This window comes from Pleurodeles waltl, chromosome 7 (assembly GCF_031143425.1).
Source record: "Pleurodeles waltl isolate 20211129_DDA chromosome 7, aPleWal1.hap1.20221129, whole genome shotgun sequence".
Taxonomy (NCBI): Eukaryota; Metazoa; Chordata; class Amphibia; order Caudata; family Salamandridae; genus Pleurodeles; species Pleurodeles waltl.
In genome coordinates, this window is record NC_090446.1 from 639975842 (window position 1) to 640000711 (window position 24870).

The window sequence follows — 24870 nt, forward strand, 5'->3', positions numbered from 1 at the left end:
TCTAGCACACAGCAACATTTAAATGAACTGTGTAAGTATTTCAGAATATATCAGATTTAGAAACGGAAGTGAAGCACATTTGTTGTTATTTCTGAAGTGTGTTGGAACAAATACTTTAATATGATTAAACAAATCATTACACTAGGTGATGCAATTTTCACACATTACCTTGTGTGCTCTGTATAGGTTTATTAGTAAAACTCTATTTCTGTGCAACTGTAATGGTCATTTCAAATGAAAATGTGTTATCTGTAATGGCAGTGTGCTACCACAATGTGAATACTCCACTCTACACCACTTCACTTTACTCTGCACCACTCCATAACACTGCACTCTAAATGGACCACTTCACTTTACACCACTCCAAGCCACTGCATCCTGTACTACTCCACTCTATGCCACTTCACGCTTTGCCTCTCAACTCTATGCCGTCACACTCTGCTCAATGCCAGTGCACTCTTCGCCACTCTACTCTTCACCACTGCACTCTTCACCACTGCACTCTACTCCACTCCAGTTTAGGGAACACCAATCTACTCTGCACAACTACACTCTACGCCACTTTGCTCTATGCCACTCTGCAACACTGCACTCTACGCCACTGCACTCTATGCCTATACACTCTATACCAATGCACTTTACACTGTTAACACTCAACTCTATACCCCTGCACTCTATGCCAATCCACTGTTTGCCACTCTAATCTACTCCACGCCACTGCACTCTAAGCCACTGCACTCTACACTTGTTTACCCTGTCATTTCACTGTATGCCACTCTATGCAACTGCACTCTACCCTGCACAACAGCACTGTACACCACTTCTGTCTACTCTGTAACAATCTGTTTTATGTCACTCTTATCCACTCTGCACCACTCCAATCTATGCCACTGCACTCTATGCCACTCGACTCCTAACAACTGCACCCCATGCCAATACACTTTACACTACTGCACTCTATGCCAATGCACTCTACTCTGCATCACTGTTCTCTATGCCACTGCTTTCTATGCCTTTCTACTCCACTCTACACCACTGCTGTCTGACCCTCTACCGTACAACAATACACTCTCCACCACTCTACTCTGCATTATTCCACTCCAAGCTACTCCAATCTACTGGGCACCGTTCTGTGCTGTTCAACTCTGCATCATTCTACACCACTGCACTCCATGCCACTCGACTCTACCATGCACATTATTCCACTGCACTCTGTGCCACTCGACTGCGCTATGCACCACTGTACGCATCACTTTACTCTGCACCACTATACTCTGCAACCTGCACACTGCACCACTCCACTCTACTATGCCCTACTCTAATCTACCCCACTGCATTCTACAATGCTGCATTGTACGCCACTGAATTCAGTGCCACTGCACTCAATGCCACTACACACTACACCACTATACTCTGAAACATTCTTTGCCAATGCGCTCTACACCAGTCCATTCTACTCTGTCACTCCTGTGAATACCCCTTTAAGCAACTCCACACTATGCCTTTTCAATACACAACACTCTCTGCCACTCCACTACACAACACTCTACTCCAGTGTTCACCATTTCACTTTCTGACACTCCACCCACTCTCCTGTATGCCACTTTAAGCCATGCTGAACAGCAGCCATGCAGGTGTACAACAGGGCTAAAACACATGGGAAAGGCCAATAGCTCTTGCAAAGGTGAGGCTTATTGGCTTTGCTAGTGATTGTTAAAAGTGCTTTAAAACCAGCCCCTGGCAACAAAAGCCCCCCTCCCACCCTTCCTGCCTCCTGGGGAAAAGACCGATGCCCGGTACGGTGAGTCTGACCATGCTTTATGGACCAAATGTTATTCCTGTAGTAGAAGAACCCTTCCGTTATATACATCTCTGCTGAATATTGGAATGTTGTTATGCAATCCCAAATCTGTAATCATAATTACTTCTAACTCTGAGGCGATTACATTTTGAACAATTCCAGCGTAGGAAACAACCTTTGTGAATTTGTTGATACCAACACATTTTGTGAGTTCATTTTACTTAGCAGTTTGTATTATCTAGAAACTCCTAGAACAGGGGTCTGCAACCTTTTGTGTAATAGAAGCTATTTATGTTGAACAAAAATCATCACAAGCTCCTAATATTATTATTGGTGTTGTAACAGTGACCACATCAGACAAGATTACAATAGTGACCACTTTGTCCAAGTTTAGCAGCAGTGATCAACTCAGTGTGTCAGGCTTGCAAGTAGTAATATAAATAATAAAAAAAGCTTTGTCAATTTGGAATGCCTATATGTAGGTAATACATGCCAGCCACAGTGCCCCTGACACTAAAGTCAATATATTAGTAAAAAAGTCTCTCCAAATGATTTATTGCTCAAAATGGCATTTTAATATGTTTTGGAAATTCCACCATTTTTCTCTAAACATCAGTGGATGAGTTCTGAGAATACACACATTTTCATTTTAGAATACACTGTTAACATATCAACATATGTTAATTTAACTAAGCAAAAAGTTCCAGCTTAGAAGGCTGGGATGCATGCATGACAGCTACTGACCAATAACTGGAGAGCTACCAGTAGCTCACGAGCTACTCGTTGGATTCTCCTGTCCTCGAAAAACACCTTTAACCCTACATTTTCAATTGCAGAAATTGCACCAATCTGGTGAACATTTAATGTCCACAAATCCAGCCTGTTAGCCTAAAAAATAGTGGCAGAATATTAGGTGGAGATTAGGATAATGTGATTACTCATTTATTGAGCATAAGATGTTCGTGAAATGCTTCCTATAGAGTTCCTTCTTTTTCTTTTGTACGGTTATCATGGATGATATTGTAAGGCGCTCTGAGATTCACACTCAGCTAGGTGATGTAGTTATCCCCTTTTGTACAGTAACACCAATTCTTTCTAACTGTGCTATGTGAAATATAAATAAATATTCAAAAGAAATCAACACTCTCACCAACGACACCCATACCTGATTTATGTTAATCCCTCTCCCCACAAAGCACCTTGATGTCATGAATACATGTAAAACCACAAAAACACCTAAACTGCCTCACTACAACCTCCTCTCTATTAAAACTAACCCTCGCTATGAGGGGCCCCTGGAACATTTTTAACACTTTAATAAAAATCTATAATATATATCATAAAATCACGCGGATAGAGAGGGTAAGACTCCTCCTCCATGTTGCTGTTTCTCTGAACATTAGTTTGATTGTGCAGAAGGTGTGTGTATCCACTGGAGTGGAGTGATTGTATTGTACCTTCTGCCTTCTCCTGAAGCATATGCTCAATAAAGTATGCCTGAGTTTGTTAAGGTGAAAAGCCAACAATCAATGCTCATCAGCTTATGAAATGTCACAGCAAGGTCAGAGGGCCTGGCATTTATTGTGAAAAGCATATGCTGAAGGCAATAGGCCTTTAAGTATGGATTTCTGTTACACTGTGCAAAAGCCTATAGATAAGTATTCCCTTCTATGAAATCTTACTGATTACCTTATTAGGCAAGGGTTTTGGTGTCAGTTAGACCCTCCGACAAACCCTGGAGGAAGACTCCTCTCTGATAATCCTTGTTAATATTGTGTATTTGTTTGTCAACTACAATTGTGTACATATTTGTAATTTTATGACTGTAAGCCTGATGGTAACCTTTCAGGAAAGCTCATGCTCAATAGACCTGAGTTGTTTATGGTGACAAGCCAATGATAAGGGCTGTAAGCCTGATGCGTTTTTTGGGAAAAATTCTGTCAGATTCCATAGGTCTTATCTATTGATTATAAGAAGGAACAATAAAGAAAGTAGTCCTGACTTATCTTTTGCGAAAATCATGTGCTAAAGCGAAGAGGACTTTAAGGGAGGATTATTATTACACTGTTTTGAAGCCTGTAGACAGGTGCTATGTTAGATGGGACCTCACCTATTACTGTAATAGGCTAGGATTGTGGTGTTTGTTACACTCACTGATAAATCCTAGGGTTAGAAGGCTTACAAGGTGCTAATCGTTTTAGGCCTTCTTAGGAAAGGTTGTATATGTTTTTCTCAACTGTAATTGCGTACATATTTGTAATTATTGAACGTTGTGCCTGATGATTGTGTTGTGTTGGTGCTATTGCACTGTGAATACCCTATGCCATGTGCAATTCCAAGATGGCCACCTGTTGCTGGACTTACTTTTTAATTGCAAGCATAGGCCGGCCATGTTTGGGGGTGGCATTTTTTCCTACTTTAGCTCGTTAAATTTATATTGCATGTGCCTTTTGATTGTGTATGCATTTTGAGTATTAGTGTGCGAATGGAAGATTGAAAAGTGGGTGGATGTATGGATGCATGATTCCAGGCATACATAACAGGATGCATGTGTGATGAATTATTGAGTGCCTAAACTCATCAGTAATTTAGGAGGCCCTTTTAATTATGAAGACCTATTAGCTTTGCCGTTACTTATTAAATTAGATTTACAGATAATGGTCGAGGATCAAGTCCTTTTCCCAACACTAACGAATGCAGAGGTTTGCCTATGCACACATCTGTAGTGTGGTAGCAGTGTGCACCTGCTGTATTTGAATCAATGCTTCCTTTCCTTATCTCCACAAGGAAGCTCATTACTCGAGTAATTGTGTACACACTCTAAATGCTCGATTATGACCTTCCCGGAATCTTTGGCTCATGCTCCTCGAGGGCCCTCTTGTATCTCATTTTTTCAGCAATCTAACAAACATAATTGTTTGTTGCCAGGCTACTTGTGAAAACTGCTTCTTCGGTCCAGTGACGCCCAGAATCGCTTTGATGATATTTTTGTATTATTAAGAGGGGTAGCGAAAGTGCTTCCTAAACTGGGAGATGGCAGCCGCGTTATGGTGGGCACAATTTCTGCAGAACGGCCAGAATCTATTCTTTTCAACATTACACAGTGGCTTTCGCAGCCAGAATATGAGCATACAAGTAATTACCCTGATCTTGCCTGGGTGAGAGGTCCTCAAATACACCGAGATATCCTCCTGCCTATATTCGAACTTAATTTTGCAGTGAGAGTAAATGCAATAGGTTTTATGTGAGAAAGTAGTTCAGATTCAATAGCATTAGAGATAAAGATTTGGCCAGTAGCAGGTTACCAGCCAAACCAGGAATACACACATTTTGTTGAAGCTGTGGAGATTCCACCAATTCTCCGTTTCCTCATATCTGAGGGGAACCTTATGGTCGCACTTCTAATCCCCATTAGTGCCACTGTTTCCTTCTGGACTTAGGGATGCCTATGTCCCTGTTATCCGGGGACAGAATTAACAAAGGATTATTAGGAATCTTAAGTGCAAATTGGAGATAAACATTTTTCTAGGAGAAACACCTAGGGTTTGAGCATCCCAGTGTTCTTTATCATATGCCAGAGCCCTTGAACTTTTCTCTGTAAGGGTCTGCATTGCAGTGTCGTTATGTGTATTTGTAAAGTGCGCTATCACCCTCATGGGTATCCTGACACTGAGCAGGTGTGTGTACCGATCATTGTAAAGGGATTTTGTTTAATGAGGTGAGACAGTTGAGTTTGACAAGTCACTCATAGTTAGAGGTGAGCCAGGAGCTGGCTGAAGTGAAAGCATGAATCAGGCCAATGTAAAATTTGGGATGTAAATCACATAACCAATGTAACATAAAAGTATGATGAGAATCATGAAAAATTAAAACATATTCCCCCCAAAAATGAATTGTTTCTTTAAAAAGAAAAGAACAAATCACATCCATGCATTGGGAACACATGGTAGTCGTTTGTATTGTACCCCTTCTGACAGTCTTTTTTTTGATGGTCTAAACACGAAAACATGTATGTTTGAAGGAAACCCCTAAATAGGGCCGGCCTTTGAATGTACGTTGGATGGGTTTATAAGTTAAATTTCTATCAGAAGCCATAGATCTTATCTGTTGACTAACAACCCTATGGTAGAGGGGCCTTATGTCAAACGTTTCCAAGAACTTAGACTTAGAAGAAATGATCTAGTATTCAAAACTAGACTAGAAACCTATTCTGCCAAATTCTACTTAAACTTATTTTAAAACAGATATAACTCATTGTATTTCAAGCCAGGGCTTGGCTCAGATGCTGTGCTGTAGTTTACACATGTCTTGAAACTTTTTTTTGTGTTGTATTTCTTTAATAAAGGTTGTAGGATCAACAATCAAGAACAAGAGTATCAACATAGTACTTAAATCTCGTTCAACATGCAATAGACAGGTGTCCCTTACAAAGACCCAGCAGTTACATAGATGGAGGAGTCTATAGACCTGCAAAGATAATATATGGCCTGGGGTGAACAAATGTCAAACATGGCTTCAGTACTAATGTCATACCTCCAAAGTGCAATGCAACTGATAGCTCAACACAAGCAGTCTAATAAGTGTATAAGGATACGTTCATGGCTCCAATCGAAACGTTTTTTATTGTATATCCTCTCAGACACCTTACCTATGCCATTGTTATAATGAGGATTTTACTGGCTAACAATGACAAGCCAGCCAGACCAATTTCTTAATAAAATTGCTATTCGGCAAATATCTAGTGCTGAGCAATCCAGAAGAAGACTTAGCATTTTTTTCAGTTTTCCATTCATAGCTACACAACAGAAATATAAAATTCACATTTGTCAGACTGCCCTCCAAATTAGTTTGATTTTGAGCCCTATAATACTAGGTCTGGTAGCACATACAGTATTGAATATATCCTGGAAAAATGTCCTGATAAATGATAGTGATGTCCAAGTAGTTGACCTGATTACTCTGGCCAGTCTCCCCTCCTATTATTTTGGTTTTATGGATGTTTATTGTTAATCTATTGTCTAGACTGAAATAGTTCAACTTATCCAATAAACTTTAGATCCCCACATGGAAACATTAATTAATATTATTTAGTCTATAATACATTAGACAGTTTACAACCACCTTCCGCTTTGTTAAAAAAGCAGCAGTCTACAGTTTGTGTTTATGGAAGATCAGTTTTATGTAGGCCAAATATAAGGAGGCTAAACAATACAACCTTGTTGTAGGCATTGTGTGACATTGACCTTTCATAACTATTGATTGGATTCATCTATGCTTATCCAGTCTGCTGTGCTTGGATGAAGATTTATTATCAGATACAATATTGATTAAGGCCTAATGTTTCACATTGCAGAATTACGGCCTGATTTTAGAGTTTGGCCCACTAAAGTATGGTTTACTTGAAAATGATGGTTAAGAAAATGAACATATTTTATTGCATGTTCCATCATCGTAATTAATTATTTTCCAAAGCCTTTGTCATATTATGTCAGGGACCATTGTGTACAAGGTTAACCACAGTTGTTTCTCAAAGAGTAACACTACTAGCCAGATCTTTTTCATATTTCTTTTTTAAAGCTTTGCACACTATTTGAGATTGAAATCATTAGGATTCCTTTACATCAGTCTAAACCATTTTAATAGAAATGTCTCATCACAAATGGCATTTTTTCTTACCTTTGTTCCCCAAAAGAGCACCTAGTTATAATATGTTTTTCTTTGACTTCTTTGTACCAGGAGGTTAAAAATATATAAACGATCCCCTTCCCAAACTTTTCTTTAACATCTTCCTTGTATTATTTTTTTTTTTAATGTGAAGATTGATCTCACTTTTTGAACCTTATGTTATAAGTTAGCTCCATTTAACAACATCCAGGCAAGTTTGCACTGTCCCCCACTGAGAATAAATGTTGTCAGATATTGGCTTATAATTTAAAAATATGCAAGTTAGATTTTCAATAATAAAACAACAAGGTAAATGGAATATTGAGATGTCCACTGAAGGGGGCATTGATGAATTTCTTCTCCCAAGCAAGTATTTTAGCGGTGGAGTTTGTTTCTATAAACAGATTCTCTGAGGTTTGCAATAATCTTTGGATCCAGAGTCCTCATACTAAACACACATGGTAAATTTAAAAAGGAGTATCCTTTTCTTTGACCATATTTCTCTCTAAAGATCTATGATCCCAAGTATCAGGAGTTTTTAGGCAGTGCAGAAGAGAGAGAGCAGACCGACTGAACAGCTCTACTCTTGAGGTAAACTCAAGTTGACGACAAAGGCTATTAAGAAATGCAACATGTGGTTTAGCCTTTGATTGCAGTTCCTACTCCCTCTTTAACCCACATAGCTCTGTAGAACAATATCATTTCAGTTATTCCTATACTATACAGTTGTAAGAAGTGAAACTGTGTGACTGTGTAATACCACTAAGACACCTTATATCCCTCTGCCCCATGACTTTGGGAAGAAATAATGTTTTATCGTGAGAATTGATGATTGCCAAGTGATTCCTCCAATCTTTTGCTATACAGAAAGAATGTTTGATTATATAATATCATAGTGCTTGACAACGTGCTTCACTTTTACCTATGCAGAAACAATACTTGATTATGTGCTATCATGTGGCACAAATAGTTGTTCCACTCCTTCACTGTGCAAAGAGAGTGTTTGAATGTGTGACATTATAACACAATTTGCTTTGCTGTGCAGAAGGTATTTTTTGTATCTTATTATAGTGCACACAAAATTCTTCCACTAAAATGTTTGATGGTGTGTCTTTGTGATGCACAAATGTTATTCCACCATTTCTTTAAGCAGATAGAATATTTGATTGTGTGCCATTATAATGCACAAAGGATTATTTCACCCTGTCACTGTGGAAAGATATTATTAGGTTGTGTGACACTTTAATGCACAAGATGTTCTTCCCCCTTTAATGTGCGGGCAGAATATTGATCATGTGATGCTATAATGCACACAAAGTGTAGGTAGCATGTTTAATTGTGTTTTACAATGAACAAAAGGTTATTTACCTCTTCACCGGGTAAATACCTTTGATTGTGTGTTATTGTAATGCAGAAGACATTATTCCAGTTTTTCACTGTGCAAACATTATTAGATTCTGTGACTTTTAAATGCACAATACGTTCGTACTCACTTCAATTGTGCACAGAATGTTTGATAATGTGATTCCATAACCTGCACCTGGGGTCCAGGTAGAATGTTTGCTTGTGTGATATATTGAACAAGAGTTTCTTCAACCTCTTCACTTCGTCGATACAGTGTTTTATTTTGGGCTATTATAATGCATAAGAAATTATAACACCCTTTCACTGTGCAGCTAGAATGTATATGTGTTGTTATAATTCACAAGAGGTTCTTCCATCTTTTTTGTGCAGATATAATGTTCGATTTGTGTTATTATAACGCGCAAGAGGTTATTACACCCTTTCACTGTGCAGATAGATTATTAGAATATCTGGTAGCTTAATACACAAGATGTGATTTCACCTGTTTAATGTACACATAGAATATTTGTTTATGTGATGCAATAATACATGCGAAGTGCAGACAGAGTGTTTAATTGTGTGTTGTAATGAAGCAGAGGGTATTCCGGTTCTTAACTGCGTGCAAATACATTTTTGATTAAGAACAGTCCTATTGAATACGAACAGAAGCAGACCCAAAGCACGAGGGGGTGGGGAATGGAGGCAAAGGGATGAGGTCTGAGACATGACCTGGCCATTAACAAGAGGCGCTGCTAGTTATGCATGAGGTACATTGGCAGACCTGTGTGTGCTTTCTAGCACTGGGACAGCAGTGGTTCACACAGCTCAGCTTTGAGGTTCACGAGCACAGCTGTAAAGTCCCACGTGCTGAAATAAAAGGGTTAATATTGGTGTCAGTGTAAATACATTGGCACACATGGTTGTTGATCCCAGAATTGGCACAGCTGTTTCTGGGTCTCAGCTCATTATTGGTGCGCAGCACTGTGGACCCATTCTCTCTGTCTGTGCCACCAGATGTATTGTTGTGTAAATCCAGACACTACCTTTCTCCAGTATGGTGTAGTGCAGGCTTCTCCATCCAGTAGCTCATGAGGTACTGGTGCTCTGCAGCTACCTATAACTGGCTCTCCTGTGTGTACACCATTCTATTAAATTATTAGCGTTTGCTTGGCTGAATTAATATATGTGTACCAAAATTGAAAAAAGTGCATTGGAGATGAAGAGCTGTGTATTTTCAGAACTCAAGTTGACATTTTGGAGCGAATTGATAGAATTTACAAAACATATCTAAGGCTGATATGTCATTGAAAAATCATGTGATGGGAGATCTACTGCTAATATATTTACCTTGTTGCCACAGGCATTGCAACCACGGCTAATATGTATTACCTGCGTCAAGGCACTCCACATTAACAAGGCCTTTTCTGCATTACTACTGTCAACTATGCCTGATGAACTGAGGTGACCACTGATGGTAATCTTCTATATTGTGACCACTTAGTGTAGTCGTGTTTCATGTAGTCATTGTTCTGACACTACTATTAGATCAGCATGACTTTTATTGAACTTAAAGCTCTTATTACAGAAAAGGTTGGAGACCCATGCTGTAGAGAAAGCAATACCTGTAGATGCAGACCTAGTGTCCTGCGAAGTGCTTGACGAAAGTTGTATGACAACACTGTGTTCAGCCTGCACTCAGTACTGGGTGGTATGTGCCAACCCACCTCTTCACTCAAGCCTCCTTTTGGATTGGCGGTATCAATGTACAGGGAGCATGCAACTCTTTTTGCTGGGCAACCTGTAGCAAACCTGTGGCTCCCTCATCCGGGCCTGGAGAGAAAGAGAGAGAGAGAAGAAAGAAAGTCCGCAATGGAGAATGGGCTGGTCTGAGCATTTTCCCTCGAATCGTTTTGGTTCCCATTCCAGACCTCATTTTACCAACATGTCTTAATGATCAGCATGCAATGGTCAGTCAAACGTGAATAGAAGTGGCTGCCATGCACTTCTTTCAGCTACTCTTCAGAGGTAGCCTTCTTGGGCCATGCCCTCTTTAGAGACCAACGCTTCTGACAGTGCACCTATAGCTTTGTAAATGAATACCAAAGCCACCAGAATTATATGGAATTTTGTGTGTTGTGCAATATATTCTGGAAACAGAGCGGGAGCTATTTTCATATATGTTGGCCATTTATTCGAGCACTTACTGCTTATTTTACAGATTTCAACATAAGATATTTGGTTTGGTGCTCAAAGGGATCACAGATTAGTAAAAAAAAGAAAGCCCTGCATAAAGTAAAGCGCATTGGTATACCCTTTGAAAAGGTTAACTGGTAATATTTAGGTTGCTTACGTTTTTTCAGACGTCTTACTGGTGCTAATGGGGTGAAAGATTTTTCCTATACATGTTTGCTAAAATAACAGAATGGCGAAATAGTACTGCCACAGAATGTGCCACATTAAGCCACATGATTTGCATTTTCTTGCATCATAATTTAGTCAAAGCTGTCGTGTATGTTGAATCTTTGTTGCTGCATAATCAATTCATATATAATTAGACACTGCAAATAGATCCTGCAAATAAATAACTATATGTAGTATATCTTGCTGCAATGTTGGAAGCACCTTTCCTTTCCATGGAAATTCATTAACAGCAATGACATTTTATAGATGTGCCTTACAAAGCATTTTCTTACTTATTCATGAGTCTTCTGCCCTTGTAGAGATAGAAGTTTGTGCATTCTTTTATTCATTTTTAGGCCTCGCCTAGGCAGTGTATGTGCTGCCTCTTCGAGACATGCTGTTTTCTACTCCTCGGATTAAGTGTACGCCCATTGCTCCCTGTTGCTTTTAAAAGGTTCTTTGTAATACTCTCTCGTAAATTTGTGTTATTTGGTTTCCTCCCATGGAGACTGCCCCTGTTACATGTAGGCTTACTCTATTCTTTAATGTATGTGTCTATAGAGCCACTATTTTTTCCTTTGGTTTGGTTTGTTGGTTCAGCATGGCGACGGAGACGCTCCTGTCAAAATGGAACGCAAGTTCGGCCTCCAGCACTTACCACTTAGCGCTGCACCAATTCACTCCTGCCGCGCTTTAGTGTAATTGAGCTGTTCCCTTGTGGCACACGCTTCAATACGTGATTTTTTAAAATTTATGCACACGCTTCGTGCAATGTTATTTTGAGTTATTTATGCTTTTTGGGAATGCTCAGCGAGGTGCCCCTTCATGGCTGTCCCTCTTCCTGCACTTGCTTCGCGCTATATTCTTTTTATTTATTTATACAGTGTGGGGATGCTCAGAGCGGCACCTTCTTTATGAACGCTGCACTTCCTTTGCTCTTTTGCCCCCTTGCTCAGCACTGCATGCCTCCAGGACGCCACGATTTGCACCCGGACTCAGGAGCGCCTGGGTGGGGCACCCGTGGGGTCAGCTGCCAGAGCTCATCACTCAGGTGGCCGTCTTCCTTGGCAGCTAGGTCACGCCCCCATTGTTTTGCTTTAGGAATGAGATTTATTTTTATTTTATTTTGCCTCTTACAGCTTCTGACCTTTTCTTTTTACTCATCTTGCTTGTTTCCCCTCCCACCCACACTTATCCTAATTGTTCCCCCGACTCCCACCATTCCCTGCTGTCCTTGCTTGCACATCCCAGTTACTCCTACCCCTCCCTCCCACCTGCCCTTCCATCACTGTTCATCCTACTCTGCCCTAATGTCACCCGCCCCTGTTTCTTCTATTGCTCCCGTCACCCCCCCTGTTTCGTTCACTCTTCCCTCCCACTCTCCATACCCTCCCTGTTTCTTCTCCCACATGCCAACAGAAGTTAAAAAAGCAATATTAAGCGCCCAGTGCTAGGCACTTCATAGTGTTTTTTAAACATCCTGTTATCCACCACTGCCCCCCCCATACCCACCTCCAACCAATTGCAAAAGTCAATAGCTCCCCAATTGGTGACACTTATTTGCTTTGCCAACGCTTGTTGAAAATGTTAATACTTGGGATGAGACGATGGTGTTAAGTTTGTATTCATCTTTGCTACCCAGATACTCATATCCTTGCAGTTCACAGCAGGGCTGTGTTTTGGTACATGGAGCCGATGTTAACTGCCTTCTTTTTACCTGCCTATAGTTGGTGACTTTCGAAAATGCTAGAACTCTGGTGCGACCCTGACTGTGGATGTAATGCAGTTTCCTGGTTCCCACTCAGGGTTCTTTCTTCTAGGACAAAGCAGATTTGCTTTCCATGGAACAATGCCTGGTTGTTCTCTTTACAGTATCCGAGTAAAATGGCACTTGCTAGAAACAAATGCATGTTTCAAGCCTCAAAATAAATCTCCTCATTTCCCTTCGTCCTTGAGAGTATTCACTTTTAAGGTTGCTGTTTCCTAGACGTTTATTTAGTTGAATCCCTTTGTCCTCTAGATAATCAGACAGAGAAATGAGAGGCCAGTACTGTGAATGGAGCCTCTCATGTAGAGAAATACAACTTTGATTGCTCCTTGACCCCCAAAGACACTGGAGGAATGAGGGGCAGGGTCCAGACACCCCTTAACTTTTTTGATACACCCTAAATCTACCACTTCAAATGAGGCTTTGTATGGCCGCGTAGATATGAGTTTGAGATTTGTGCTGCCTTTACATTACAAAAAGTGATAAAAAGGTGACGCAAAGGGCTCATAAAAATGCCCCTAAGTGTGACTATCCGCCTTTTACATCTGCTTTGATCGAGAGAAGAGCAGGAGTGAGATGGCACAGCGTTTGTTCTGCATAACCTTATTACCTCCTTGCGCTGCTGCTTTTCATGTAGCCTAATTCTTTTTCTTTTAGGATTGCATTATTTCTATTTGCATAATTCCTTTATCTGTTAGGCACTTTGCACTACATTAGGAACTATGCATTGGAATTAATTTTACTATGATTTTGTATTGTTAGTTGGACGATCTGATACTATTGCTACATACCTAAAATTGTGCCATCTTTTAAATTTGTTCTGTATTTTGACTAAGTACTGAAACATTAATAAAAATGTAATGTCTAATACCCAGATTTACAAGGCCCTAGCACCACCAGAGTGTCACTTTTTGTGATGCTCCGGTGGCATTGTGCAGTGCGCCACATTTACAAGGCGAGGCTAAGCCATTTTTTGTGGCTTAATGCCACCTTGTGAACATCGGCCTCTCTGACACAGTTTTCTGTGTCAGAGGGTCATGCAATGGGTGTTGTGGCGTTCCACCGTAACCCCCATTTCTTTTGACGGTGTTCCAGATTTACAAGAAGTCGCAAGTCTGTGGCAGTTAGCATTGCACAACAAGAAGGAATACTTTTACTCCTGCTCGTTTTTGCTTCTTCCACTTGTGCTGCGTTCTGCAGCACTCACAGAAAGAGCAAAAGGCCATAAATTATTGTTTATGTGCCGGAAGGTGACCCTTTCTGCATATAAACAATCATTCAAATATGATGATTTGCTACTTCTATGTGTGCTGCATTCTGCAACACACATATAAGTGCCAAAAAGCCATGGTAGATTGTTTATGTGCAGGAAGGGACACATTCCTGCACATACACAATCATTCCCTTCAATGCAGACACCCTTGCACTATGGTGCAAGGATGCCTGCATTACCGCTGTCAGCTATATTTAGCACTGGCCCAGGGGGAAACACAGCTCATCCCTGCATGTCAAAAGTGACGCAGCGTAGCGATGCAAATTTTGGCGCAGCACCGCACTGCGTAACTTTGTATTAAATCTGCCCTAAATCTATAAACCAAATCTAAACAAGCTTCAGCAGCCAAATCTTCGTGAGATATCAGGAACGTTGCAGTGCAGAAGCCATCTCTTTCCCCACTGCTGCTGCATGCTTGATAATCACCCACATATTTTTGGGAGAACATTTTGGATGTGACACTGCATAAAAAATTCTTGCACACAGGTTTGGAGGGCAGATCCTGGCCACTGGCCCTCTCTGTCGAGGATAGTATTGGGGCCTCATCTTTGCAGCCATCAGAGGAGGATTAATAGTGAATATAATCTAGTTTAGGGAAAAAAACAGAAACATTTCATTTGCATCAAAACAAAACAATTTTAAAGCAGCCCTCTGTCTATTTTACTTCGTTCTAATGTTCTCAACATTCACAGTAAGGTTGTGTAATTTACTCATGTGTACATAGATGCGATCTGATAAAGAGCAATATTTATTAAAATTAGTACATCCATTACTTAATGTTAGAGTACATAAAATGTCAACAACATTAGAAACAACTTGCTAAAATTACATGATTGCAGAGTTTACCAGCAATGAGGAACACGACCGCTGGAGTGCCTTGCAGGGGTTTATTGATGTGCAGTGCAAAGTTCGCCCTGCTCATGCTTGTGAACCCACATTCACACATCTTGTAGTCAGTATTCGAGAGGCATGACAACAGTGAGCTTTGTAGAGGTCAGGGCATTTGGGCTTATTTTGGAAAGCTGAGACTGTGACTCAGGTATTTGTGGATCAACAAGAGCAGGACATCAGTTATGGTTCAGAAGGCGGGATGAGGCAGGTCACTAGTGGCATGTGGATGGATACTGGTTATTGCATCACGTAAGTTTATGGTGAAAAGATATATTTTCAATAAGACAGTGATATAGAATAAATGTATATATTTTTTATTATAAAAAGGATATTATGGTGTAAAACGTGGGAGCCTTTAATCCTTGTCCATTGCCTCCAATTTTCTTACTACAGTTGAGTTGTGACGTCTCTAGTCACCTTTAATAACGAAAAGATGTAGCTACTCAGCTGTAATCAGTTATTACAGTTGAGTTGTGACAACGAAGTACTTAATGTATAGCCAGCAGCCAAGGTAAAAGGCAGACCAAAGAGCATATTTATATCTACAGTGTAAACGAATGAAAAGGAAGTGAGGGTGAATGTGTGCATTGTTGAGTATTCCGTCCATGATCTGTTCTTTTTGCTTTAGTTGGAACACAGGGCTGGCCACCAGATTTTGGGTAGGGGGAAATATATGTAGGGCAGAAGGCTTCATATGTCTTGGATAAGGGGTTGAGGCAGCAGGGAGGATGCCAAGAGTATTTTGGATAAGAGTGCTGGGGTGTCATAGGACACAAGGTTCCTTTGGATGAAGATGAGGGAGTTATGGGGTTATAATCAGATATCCTTCAATCATAGAGAATAGGAGGTGCAGTAGGATACCAGGCGTGGTTTTGATAATGTAGACGGGGAGCTGTCATGGGACATCAGCTATGTTTTTGGTAAAAGAAGAGGGGGCATGAGGTTTAATTTGGTGAGAGGAATAGGAGACATGAAGTATGGCACAGTATATGGTTTCTGTAAGGCGGTATGGAGGGACAGTAGGGCATAATGCAATGTTTTGATGAGAGAGAGTGGGCACGTAGTATGGGACACTATTAATGCTTTGGAAGGGGGTATTAAAATGGTTATGTTTTGAATGAGTGTAAGGGAGACATGGAGTAGGACGTCGGGTACCTCTTGGCTGCTGATGGTATCAAATAGTATGTTTTGGGTGGAGCGGTCAGAGACAGGGTAGATGATTCACATGGTATGTTTGGATGGTCCTAGATAGATCTGCAAGCATCTTTCTTTTTTTTATTTGAATTTGGATAGCTGTTACATCCAACATGCTCACATGGTGTGAAGCAGTTAAAAATAAATAGACAAACATACAAATTAATCTGTTACTAAACTAGTAGTGTCTCGACAAGCCTGGTATGTTTTACCTAGACACTGGGATGATGGAGAGTGTGACATTAATAGGTCATGCGAAGGCACACGGTGTGTTTTGGAATGGGGAACTTCTCACTAGGTGTGTTTTATGTTGCAGAGTGTGCAGGGCAGCAGGTACAGTTTGAAGGGCATAGAACACAAAGTATGACTTAGTGGGGGGGAGGATTGGTGCATTCAGTGCTTAATTTGTAACAAACTAAATAAAAATAAGTGTCTGGTCCCTTGTCATGAGGCCACTCCAAGGTGCACTACCCATTGCCCCTACCAGCTCTGCCAATGACAGTTCCAAAAAGACTACCAACTATCACGTTCCTATAAGTTTGAAAATCCTGGCTATTTCAGGCCCTCAAAGCTATAAGAATGGCTTGGGCAGCAGGTATTAGTTATTTTTAATGTACATAAATGTACATTGAATTAATAAACAACTGTTGTTGTGCTCATCTCTAAATCAGACAAACAGTGCAATTGATGTGGCAGAGTGTCATAGGTGCCGGTGTTGACAATTAGGTGCTGTGACTGAGCACCAGAAACCACTGGCTCGGAGTAAGCACTGGGCGCATCATACCAGGTATGTTTTGGAAGGATACTCAATGGCGTTGCTGGGAGAGCATCATGCCTCATTTGTGGGAGGCTTCGGACATCACGAATGTGCTGAATACAGTAGAAGTGATGGGCATAATATCAGATATATTTTCAAAAGGGGCAAGAGGGTCATGATGCCAGATGTGGCTTCAAAGGAGGATAGTTTACCGTTGGGTTTGGTGTGTGGTGGCAGAGCGCTTGATGTGTATTGTTTGATGGGGTAGTTCTCATGATGCATTTCCGATTAGAAAGTAGGACACCCTTGTGTTTATACATGCAAAAATTGAAAACTACGTGGTGTAATGGTACTTACAGTCTCTTTGTCTATCAGCTCATAACTATACAACATTTCTTAGTTTTCTTTACCCAGTTCTTTTTTTATCAGTTACAAATTGGATGCTTTTATGCACTAATGTGAAAACACGTTTAGTAGGGCATGTAACATGGAATGAAGTCTGTTATCCAAATTGCATCTTGAAGTAGACGTTCTTGAGATGTCCCTCTGTGTTTCCGTAGGTCATCTCGAGTCCATGGCCCCAGAATCTTCTTCAGTGGAAAGTCCTGTGAGCACGGACTCTGTGTCATTGGCTGTGGGAGAGGGATTTCCAACTGGTGAGTTACTGTTACAAATATCTGAATTATAACTGCCTGCTCCTTTGTTGTGCATATTCCTCTTAAATATGATGAACATTTATTCAGGTACTGGTAAATTTCCTTTGGAACTTATGCCTTTTAGTGCATAGAAACAGGTGATGCTCTGTACACTTTCATGGCCTGCACACATCACCGACTTCAGCTTTCTACATAAATTGTAAGTTAATACAGATTTTCTAAACCCTGGATTTTGGCACTTTTGGAAACTTGGAAATATTTCTGAGTTAATGATTCCAGTTGGGCACACCATTGTCGAAGTAATAGCACCGTGTGATAATCGTGTGATAATTCATTTTGGCTTCAAGCTACTTATACCATCCAGCACCATGTCTTAGGATGGTGCTTGGCTACTTGATCTATGCTGCGGTAGAATGATGTCTGAAGGGATACCATGGTGTGGTAATGCACTCGTCACATCTCACACTGAAAGACACATAGGATTCTATTACTGAAGCATTAAATTGACCAATCAAACACACTGATGCATATATGATGTCAATCTGCTGGCTTGGTGAAGTGGGAAGCATCATATCAACCAATCATGTTGCTTGACTAAGTTAAAAAACAAGTATTGATTTAGACATTATAGAATCTGCATATGCAGCAGGATATCAACAACTCAGCGTATTTGAATGTTTTTTCTGTGGAGATGCACTTTTATTAATATCTGGTTAAAAGGGTTGAAGAGAGCTATAATGTTTTCTAAGAGCTTTATTTATAAGATTTATACATTTACGCACTTCATCCCACTCTGAGATACACCTTACTGCCATCAGTTGCTGCTGAAAGCAAAGGGAAAATACATGATTTTGAAAGTGTGCACTGTGTTTTTGCCCATTATTTGTACTTTATTTTTCTCCTATTATTTTAGGATCTGCTATTGTTAAATGATTGTTTGTTCCAAGAGTAGTTGCCTTATGAGTTCTATGCTGACCAGGTGTGGGGTCATGGACTTTGTTATCAGAATGCGTGAACACCTATTTATACGTTTTACCATGGTTTGGGACAGATTCTTGGAGCATTACTTTGCCCTTCTCATTTGCTCATTTGGAATGAATGGAGCATGACATGGATGCCGAGTCCCCTAAATGCCAGGAGTACTAGAGTTAACACCACATCCTCAACATTTCTCCCCACCTGGTCGGCTCCCAGGTTTGACTCCCTTGTCCCATTTGCACTTAAGCACCCTTCTGTTTTGTTTCTGCCAGTGACCCCCTGACAGCTAAGACCAGATTTAGCAATAGCAGCACCTGGGCTACTGAGAAGATCTGGCTACTAATTGTGGTCTTTTGGACATAGTCACGCTCCCACTTCCCTCTCCTTGATGACTCATTGTCCATCAAAGCTGCCTTTTATAATTCCATAGTATTTGTTAGCTCCAGTCTATGGAAGAAAGGGGTAAGGTAGCTTTTCACCGAGCTGCCACGTGACTCCCTCCAGTCTCATAGAAGGAGATCACTTATCTCCCAACACAAGTAGACTCTGGAGGCAGTCAGCAGATGGTGTCATATGCCAGATAACATGCATCTTGTTTTCAGTATTTTCTATTGTCAACATTGTTTGCAATTGCATTTTAATTCTCGAATTTGTCATTGATTACTGTGCATTCATAACTCTAGAATCATGAGCTGGACTACAATGAGTTGTAGAATGAGTAGTTTTAGGACTTGAGTTTTGTGCTCTCTAGTTGTAAATTAGAAACTGCAAGTGTATAAATTCTAGAAGAATGAGTTTTAGGAGCATGTGCTTCAGGGCAAAGAAGTATAGCATGACCATGTGAGAGAATAATAAGAGGATTGTTTAATGAGAAATAGAAATGGAAAAATCATGTAAGCTTGCACACAAATGTCATTATGTTCACAAAATACACAGCAATTTCTACAATTTTGTCCTTCTAGGGAGTGGTTCGAGAAGGGCATGTTCTGCAGGAGCAGACAATGTCTTGCAGGACACAATTTCTCCTCAGACCAATCCCCTAGGTGGTATTTTGCATATATGTTTAACACAAAGTATGCTTTGCTGTTGTACTTTCATGCAGGGTACTGCAAATGTTTGCCATTTTGAGCATTGTTTGTGAAATTACACAAAATGAATATTTCCAGATTCACACATACCTGCTAAAAGATTGTAAGATTAAAGAAGGGGCCTGATTATTAGTAATGGAAAACCTTCTAATTTCTGAATGAACTTCTAGATTTGAAGGAGACAAAATATATGGTCCACCACAGCCGGGTGGAGGAAGACTATCAGAACTGGATTTAGTATTTCATCCAGGAATTACAAGATATTTTATTGCAACACAATTCTAAATCAGGACTTCAAACACAATGTCCATATCGCTCACTGTTGCTTTTATTTATGCAGAAATATCATTGTCTTTTTGCGTTCTGAGACGGTCCTCTCAGTGTCCCAATGAACAGCTCCAGGAAAAAGCACGGAGGAAGCTTTGGGCCATGGAAAGTGACAACAAAGAAGTGCTGGCCTTATTCAAGGTAAGGAGAAAGCACCACTCCTGAAAGAAGATGACACATAGGATAGGACACCTGGCCAAGTGTATCATACATTTAGGGGCAGATTTATAAAAAGTGTAGTGCCACTTTTCTAGCACCCCTCAGCGCGCATCCTTATGCCACCATGTGTGTGCCGTATTTAATGTATGGCGCACCATGGCGGCACTTCGGTAACAAGCATCAAAACTTTTTACGTTAGTTCAGAACGTTGCAGGATTAGCGTAAAAATTTTTGTTGCTAATCCTGGAAAGCCCATTGAGGCCCATTGTAAACAATGGTGTGCCTCCTTGTAATGCCTGCTCTGAGCAGGCATTAAAAGTGCCTAAAAAAATGGCAGAACTAAATCTCTTAGATTTCTTTGCGCCATTTTTTCGGCCCCCCTAATGAGGGAACGCCCCCTTTGCATACACTGTGCCTGTCGCAGGCATAATATAGTCCAAAGGGTTACAAAGTGGCACTATGCATGCATTGCACCACTTTGTAAATTTGGTGCCTCGATTTTGGCCTCGTTTGGCCACATTAGCATAAAATAAAATGATGCTAATGTGGTGCAAAGAGGCTCTAAGGGCTTTTAAATCTGCCCCTTCATGGGTAAGACAATCTCAACACGTCCATGAACCTTGAAGAGGAGAGTCATAAACAAGGCACATTCCATTCCCACTGGTGTAACGAAACTTGAGCCCCCCCCTTTGTAAAGTACATGGTGCCCCCCTCCTCTGGACTTACTAGGAGCTCTCAGGCCAGGGTACTGTGCTGAGGGAGGCCCCTAGAGCTCAGGGGCCCCTGCACTGCAGGAGCTGCTGGGACATTTGTTAACGCCACTATCCATTGCGTACATTATTCATCAGTGATCTGGGATAGGCTATACAGTACAGATCAGCCACTCCCTTGCAAGTGGGCTTGCAACAAGTACAGCTTAAACAGTACTTTTTCTTAGCTAGTGGTTCTGTTCGAAATTAGTGAGAAATAACTAAAGGACTCATAACTGTGCACTTTGATTCAGACCAACGGCTCTCAGGAATGTTGACATTGTTGGTCAAGAAAACACACTCTTCTCGTGTCTGCAGAGTCAGAATCTCACCTCTATGTGTGTATGTCTGTGTGAGCCCCTTGAATCCGTAGCTAGTGGACTTTATTCTAGGTAGATACCTCCAAATATTACTGACACTCCATGCCCTCAGGGACTGATGTGCAGCAACTGTATCGAAAGTGACTGGGTGAAGTCAAGCCTTACTCCTGAGGCGGTGGTAAGTTTAAAAGCCTGAAACAACATGGCACAGTTATCGAGTACAATAAACTAACCCCTCATTGGTAATAGTGGGGAGTGAAAATGTAGTATGCAGAACACAAAAAAATAGAAACACTCTAGAACATTCCAGGGCTTAGAAACAACCCTAAATAAGTTTATAGTACTTATACAAAAATATCAATTCTGGAAGAAATGAAATCCTACCGTCAGAAAATTCTGGTGATCTTTAGGGATCTCTTCTCTATTGTTATTATTTAATGGCGGTGGGTGTAAAAATGCTTTATCTACTTACAGTCCTTGCTAGTAATAACTCTGATCGGAAATGGAGCGTTCTGAGCTTCATTTGAAGTGGACAGTGGTGCTTAATTGATTATCCAGTTCTCTAGCAAGAGAACCTGAAGCAGTGGGACGGTCCACATCATGGCTATTGCCAAGTAATATTTGAGTGCCTCATTCACTGTAAGGATCACCGTAGGATCACAAGCAGAAGCACACCTTGTTTATATGCCTCATCTGCAACATTCTGAAAGTTGTCTCAATCGGGACGATGTGTCCGAACCTCTAGGACTTTGCCGTCCTTGTGAGCTATTGTATGTTTGGGTCGCAGGGTGCTGAACTGAATTAAGAGCTAGCTAAATCATACAGTGCAAATAAAGTAGCTTAATTGAGTCAACTTCGGTATCAATATTTATTTAAAAATTAATTGGTTTTATGTAGCATAAGCCATATAATTCCGGGTGTCACAGGACTTTGCATAATTTAACAAACGATTCTTACGATAAAAATCTTGGGTTCAAATATTGAAACATTCTGAAAAAGGATTCTGCATATTAATCACATATTATTTGTAGGAGAATGGTTTATAATAACTTTACCTAGACAACATAGAGCCTGATTTATAATCTGGCAGACAGGGTACTCTGCTGCAAATATGACGGAGGACGGAGGTCTCTGCCCCCCCACCCCCACCCCAAGCCCCAAAGCCTACACTTGTTTATAAGTTCAAACGATTTTTCTAAGAAGGACTTTTATTATCCTCTTTTCAGAGTTGTAAGATCAGGATTTTTTTGTGAGCAGTGGAGATATATCATAACAAATTTGTCATGCGCTGGAAAGTGGGGCAGAGATGGGGAAACCTGTAAAAATCATCATACTCCCTGTCCCCATCACCGGTGGACTCTCCACATCATTTTTTAAATTGGAGAAACTGCTAAGGTTATGACTGTGAAGGTTCACCTGGCTCTGCAGTTGGAAAACCCTTGGCAGTGGTCCATCTGACACAGAACTGCTAGCAGAACAGTATCGGCCTCCCTCTTAGTGTGGGCCTTCCAACATTGATTTTCCTGTACCTGACTGCCACTCATGGACGTTATTTAGGGGTCACCTGGGGGTCGCAGCGGTGAATCCTGGCTTGCGCTTTGCGACCCCTGGCACTGGCTTAGTGACCCCTGGCTCCAGGGGTGGCAAATTCAGTGCCAGGAACATAGTGGGAGCTCGTCCATGTGGACGTCGGTTGGGGCTACACTCTCCATTTCTGTCAATCTTTTAGTACACTCATAGTAAAAAATAAAATATTATTCACTATTAGTATAATACAAATGCGATTATGCCCTCCCATGACAGCTGAGGTAAATAAAAAACCCTGGCATTTTGGTGAATTGACACACATCCTTCCCCTTAGCACGAAAAAAACAGTGGGCCAGATTTATCAAGGGCTTTCATTGCTTTTACATCACAAAAGGTGACACAATGACAATGGCAAGCCCTACACTCAGCTTTAATATGCCATGTAGAGCCACCTTGCATAGCTCTGCATGGCATAGTAAATCATGAGTATTGCAAGGTAGTGCAAGTTGATGCCTTGCGTTAATCTGCCATGGGGAATTATTCCATGTGTGGAGCATAGGTGTTTCCACACATCCAATCATAGTTTTTGGTGCATTCCCAGATTTACTAACAATAGTAATCCCGGGAAAGCAACAAAATGGTAAGTGCAGCGTAACAAAGAGCATATGTTTATTTCTCCTCATCTTTCCTCTTTCTCTAGAAAGAGGAAAACGTCTCAGAGAATTGGGTTTGTGCAGGATCTCCCTTCCTGCACAAAACAATCCTGCCTGTAACGCAGGCACCCTTGCAGCATTGTGCACGGATGGCAGCATTGGCGCTTGGCAGCCACAAGTGTCCCAGCGCAGAAGGAGTGCAGGAATGTGCATATCTCATTAGATACGGCACAATACTGCCCTCTCCGTTTGACGCAGTGCAGCAGGTGTTCCTACACGCTGGGAGAAAATTCCCAACACAGAAAGGTAGACATTTTACTTTGAAGCTATAAGGTTTGTGTTTGCAATACTGTAGGAGGCTGGCCTGGCTTGTAGTGGGTACCAGAGGTACTTACACCTTATGCCAGGTCCAGTTATCCCTTATTAGTGTAGAACAGGTGTTTCTATCAGCTTAGGCTGATAGAAGGTAGCTATGGCAAAGCAGCTTAGGCTGAACTAGGAGACATGTAAAGCTCCTACTATACCACTTATATCATATGCACAATATCATAAGAAAACACAATACACAGAGTTACTAAAAACAAAGGTACTTTATTTTTATGTCAATATGCCAAAAGTATCTCAGTGAGTACTCTCAGTAAGAAGGTAAGTACTATACACAAGTTATATGTACACAAACCAAAATTAGGTAAGTAATAGCAAGAAAAGTAATGCAAGCAGTGTAGAATTACAATAGGTTGCAATAGGCAAGCATAGGTATAGGGGAAACACAAACCATATACTCCAAAAGTAGAATGCGAACCATGAATGGACCCCAGACCTATGTGAGTTTGTAGAGGGTCGCTGGGACTGTAAGAAAACAGTGAGGGTTAGAAAAATACCCCACCCCAAGACCCTGAAAAGTAGGAGTAAAGTGCACCTACTACCCCCAGAGAGCACAGAAGTCGTGATAGGGGGATTCTGCAGGAAGAACAAACACCAGCAGTGCACTGACAACGGATTTCTAGACCTGGGTACCTATAAGACAAGGGGACCAAGTCCAATAGTCGCGACAGTGTCCGGGGGGGCAGGAACCCAGGAAACCCCAGCTGAAGGTGCATGGAAGCTGCCATCGGTTGGAAGAAGCTTAGAGTTCTGCAAGAAAGAAGAGGACTAGGAACTTCTCCTTTGGAAGACGGATGTCCCACGTCGCGATGAAGCTTGCAGAGGTGCTCCCATGCAGAAAGACCGCAAACAAGCTTTGCTAGCTCCAAGGGTTGTGGTAGAGGTTTTTGGGTGCTGCTGAGGACCAGGAAGGACCAGGATGTCGCCTTTTGGAGGA

General features: G+C 41.1%; 1 protein-coding gene across 6 annotated transcripts in view; it reads left to right on the forward strand.

The window, feature by feature from the left end:
- Window positions 1-24870, forward strand: part of SH3TC2 (SH3 domain and tetratricopeptide repeats 2) — a 232473-nt gene that overhangs the window by 68772 nt on the left and 138831 nt on the right. For 5 of the 6 annotated variants that reach the window (XM_069244636.1, XM_069244633.1, XM_069244637.1 and 2 more), the window contains exons 3-4: window positions 17653-17748; window positions 20155-20282. In XM_069244636.1, the coding sequence (XP_069100737.1) occupies window positions 17653-17748; window positions 20155-20282 (224 nt within the window). Of the gene's footprint in view, window positions 1-17652; window positions 17749-20154; window positions 20283-24870 lie in introns of those variants that run through there. The other variant, XM_069244638.1, reaches the window with a different exon arrangement.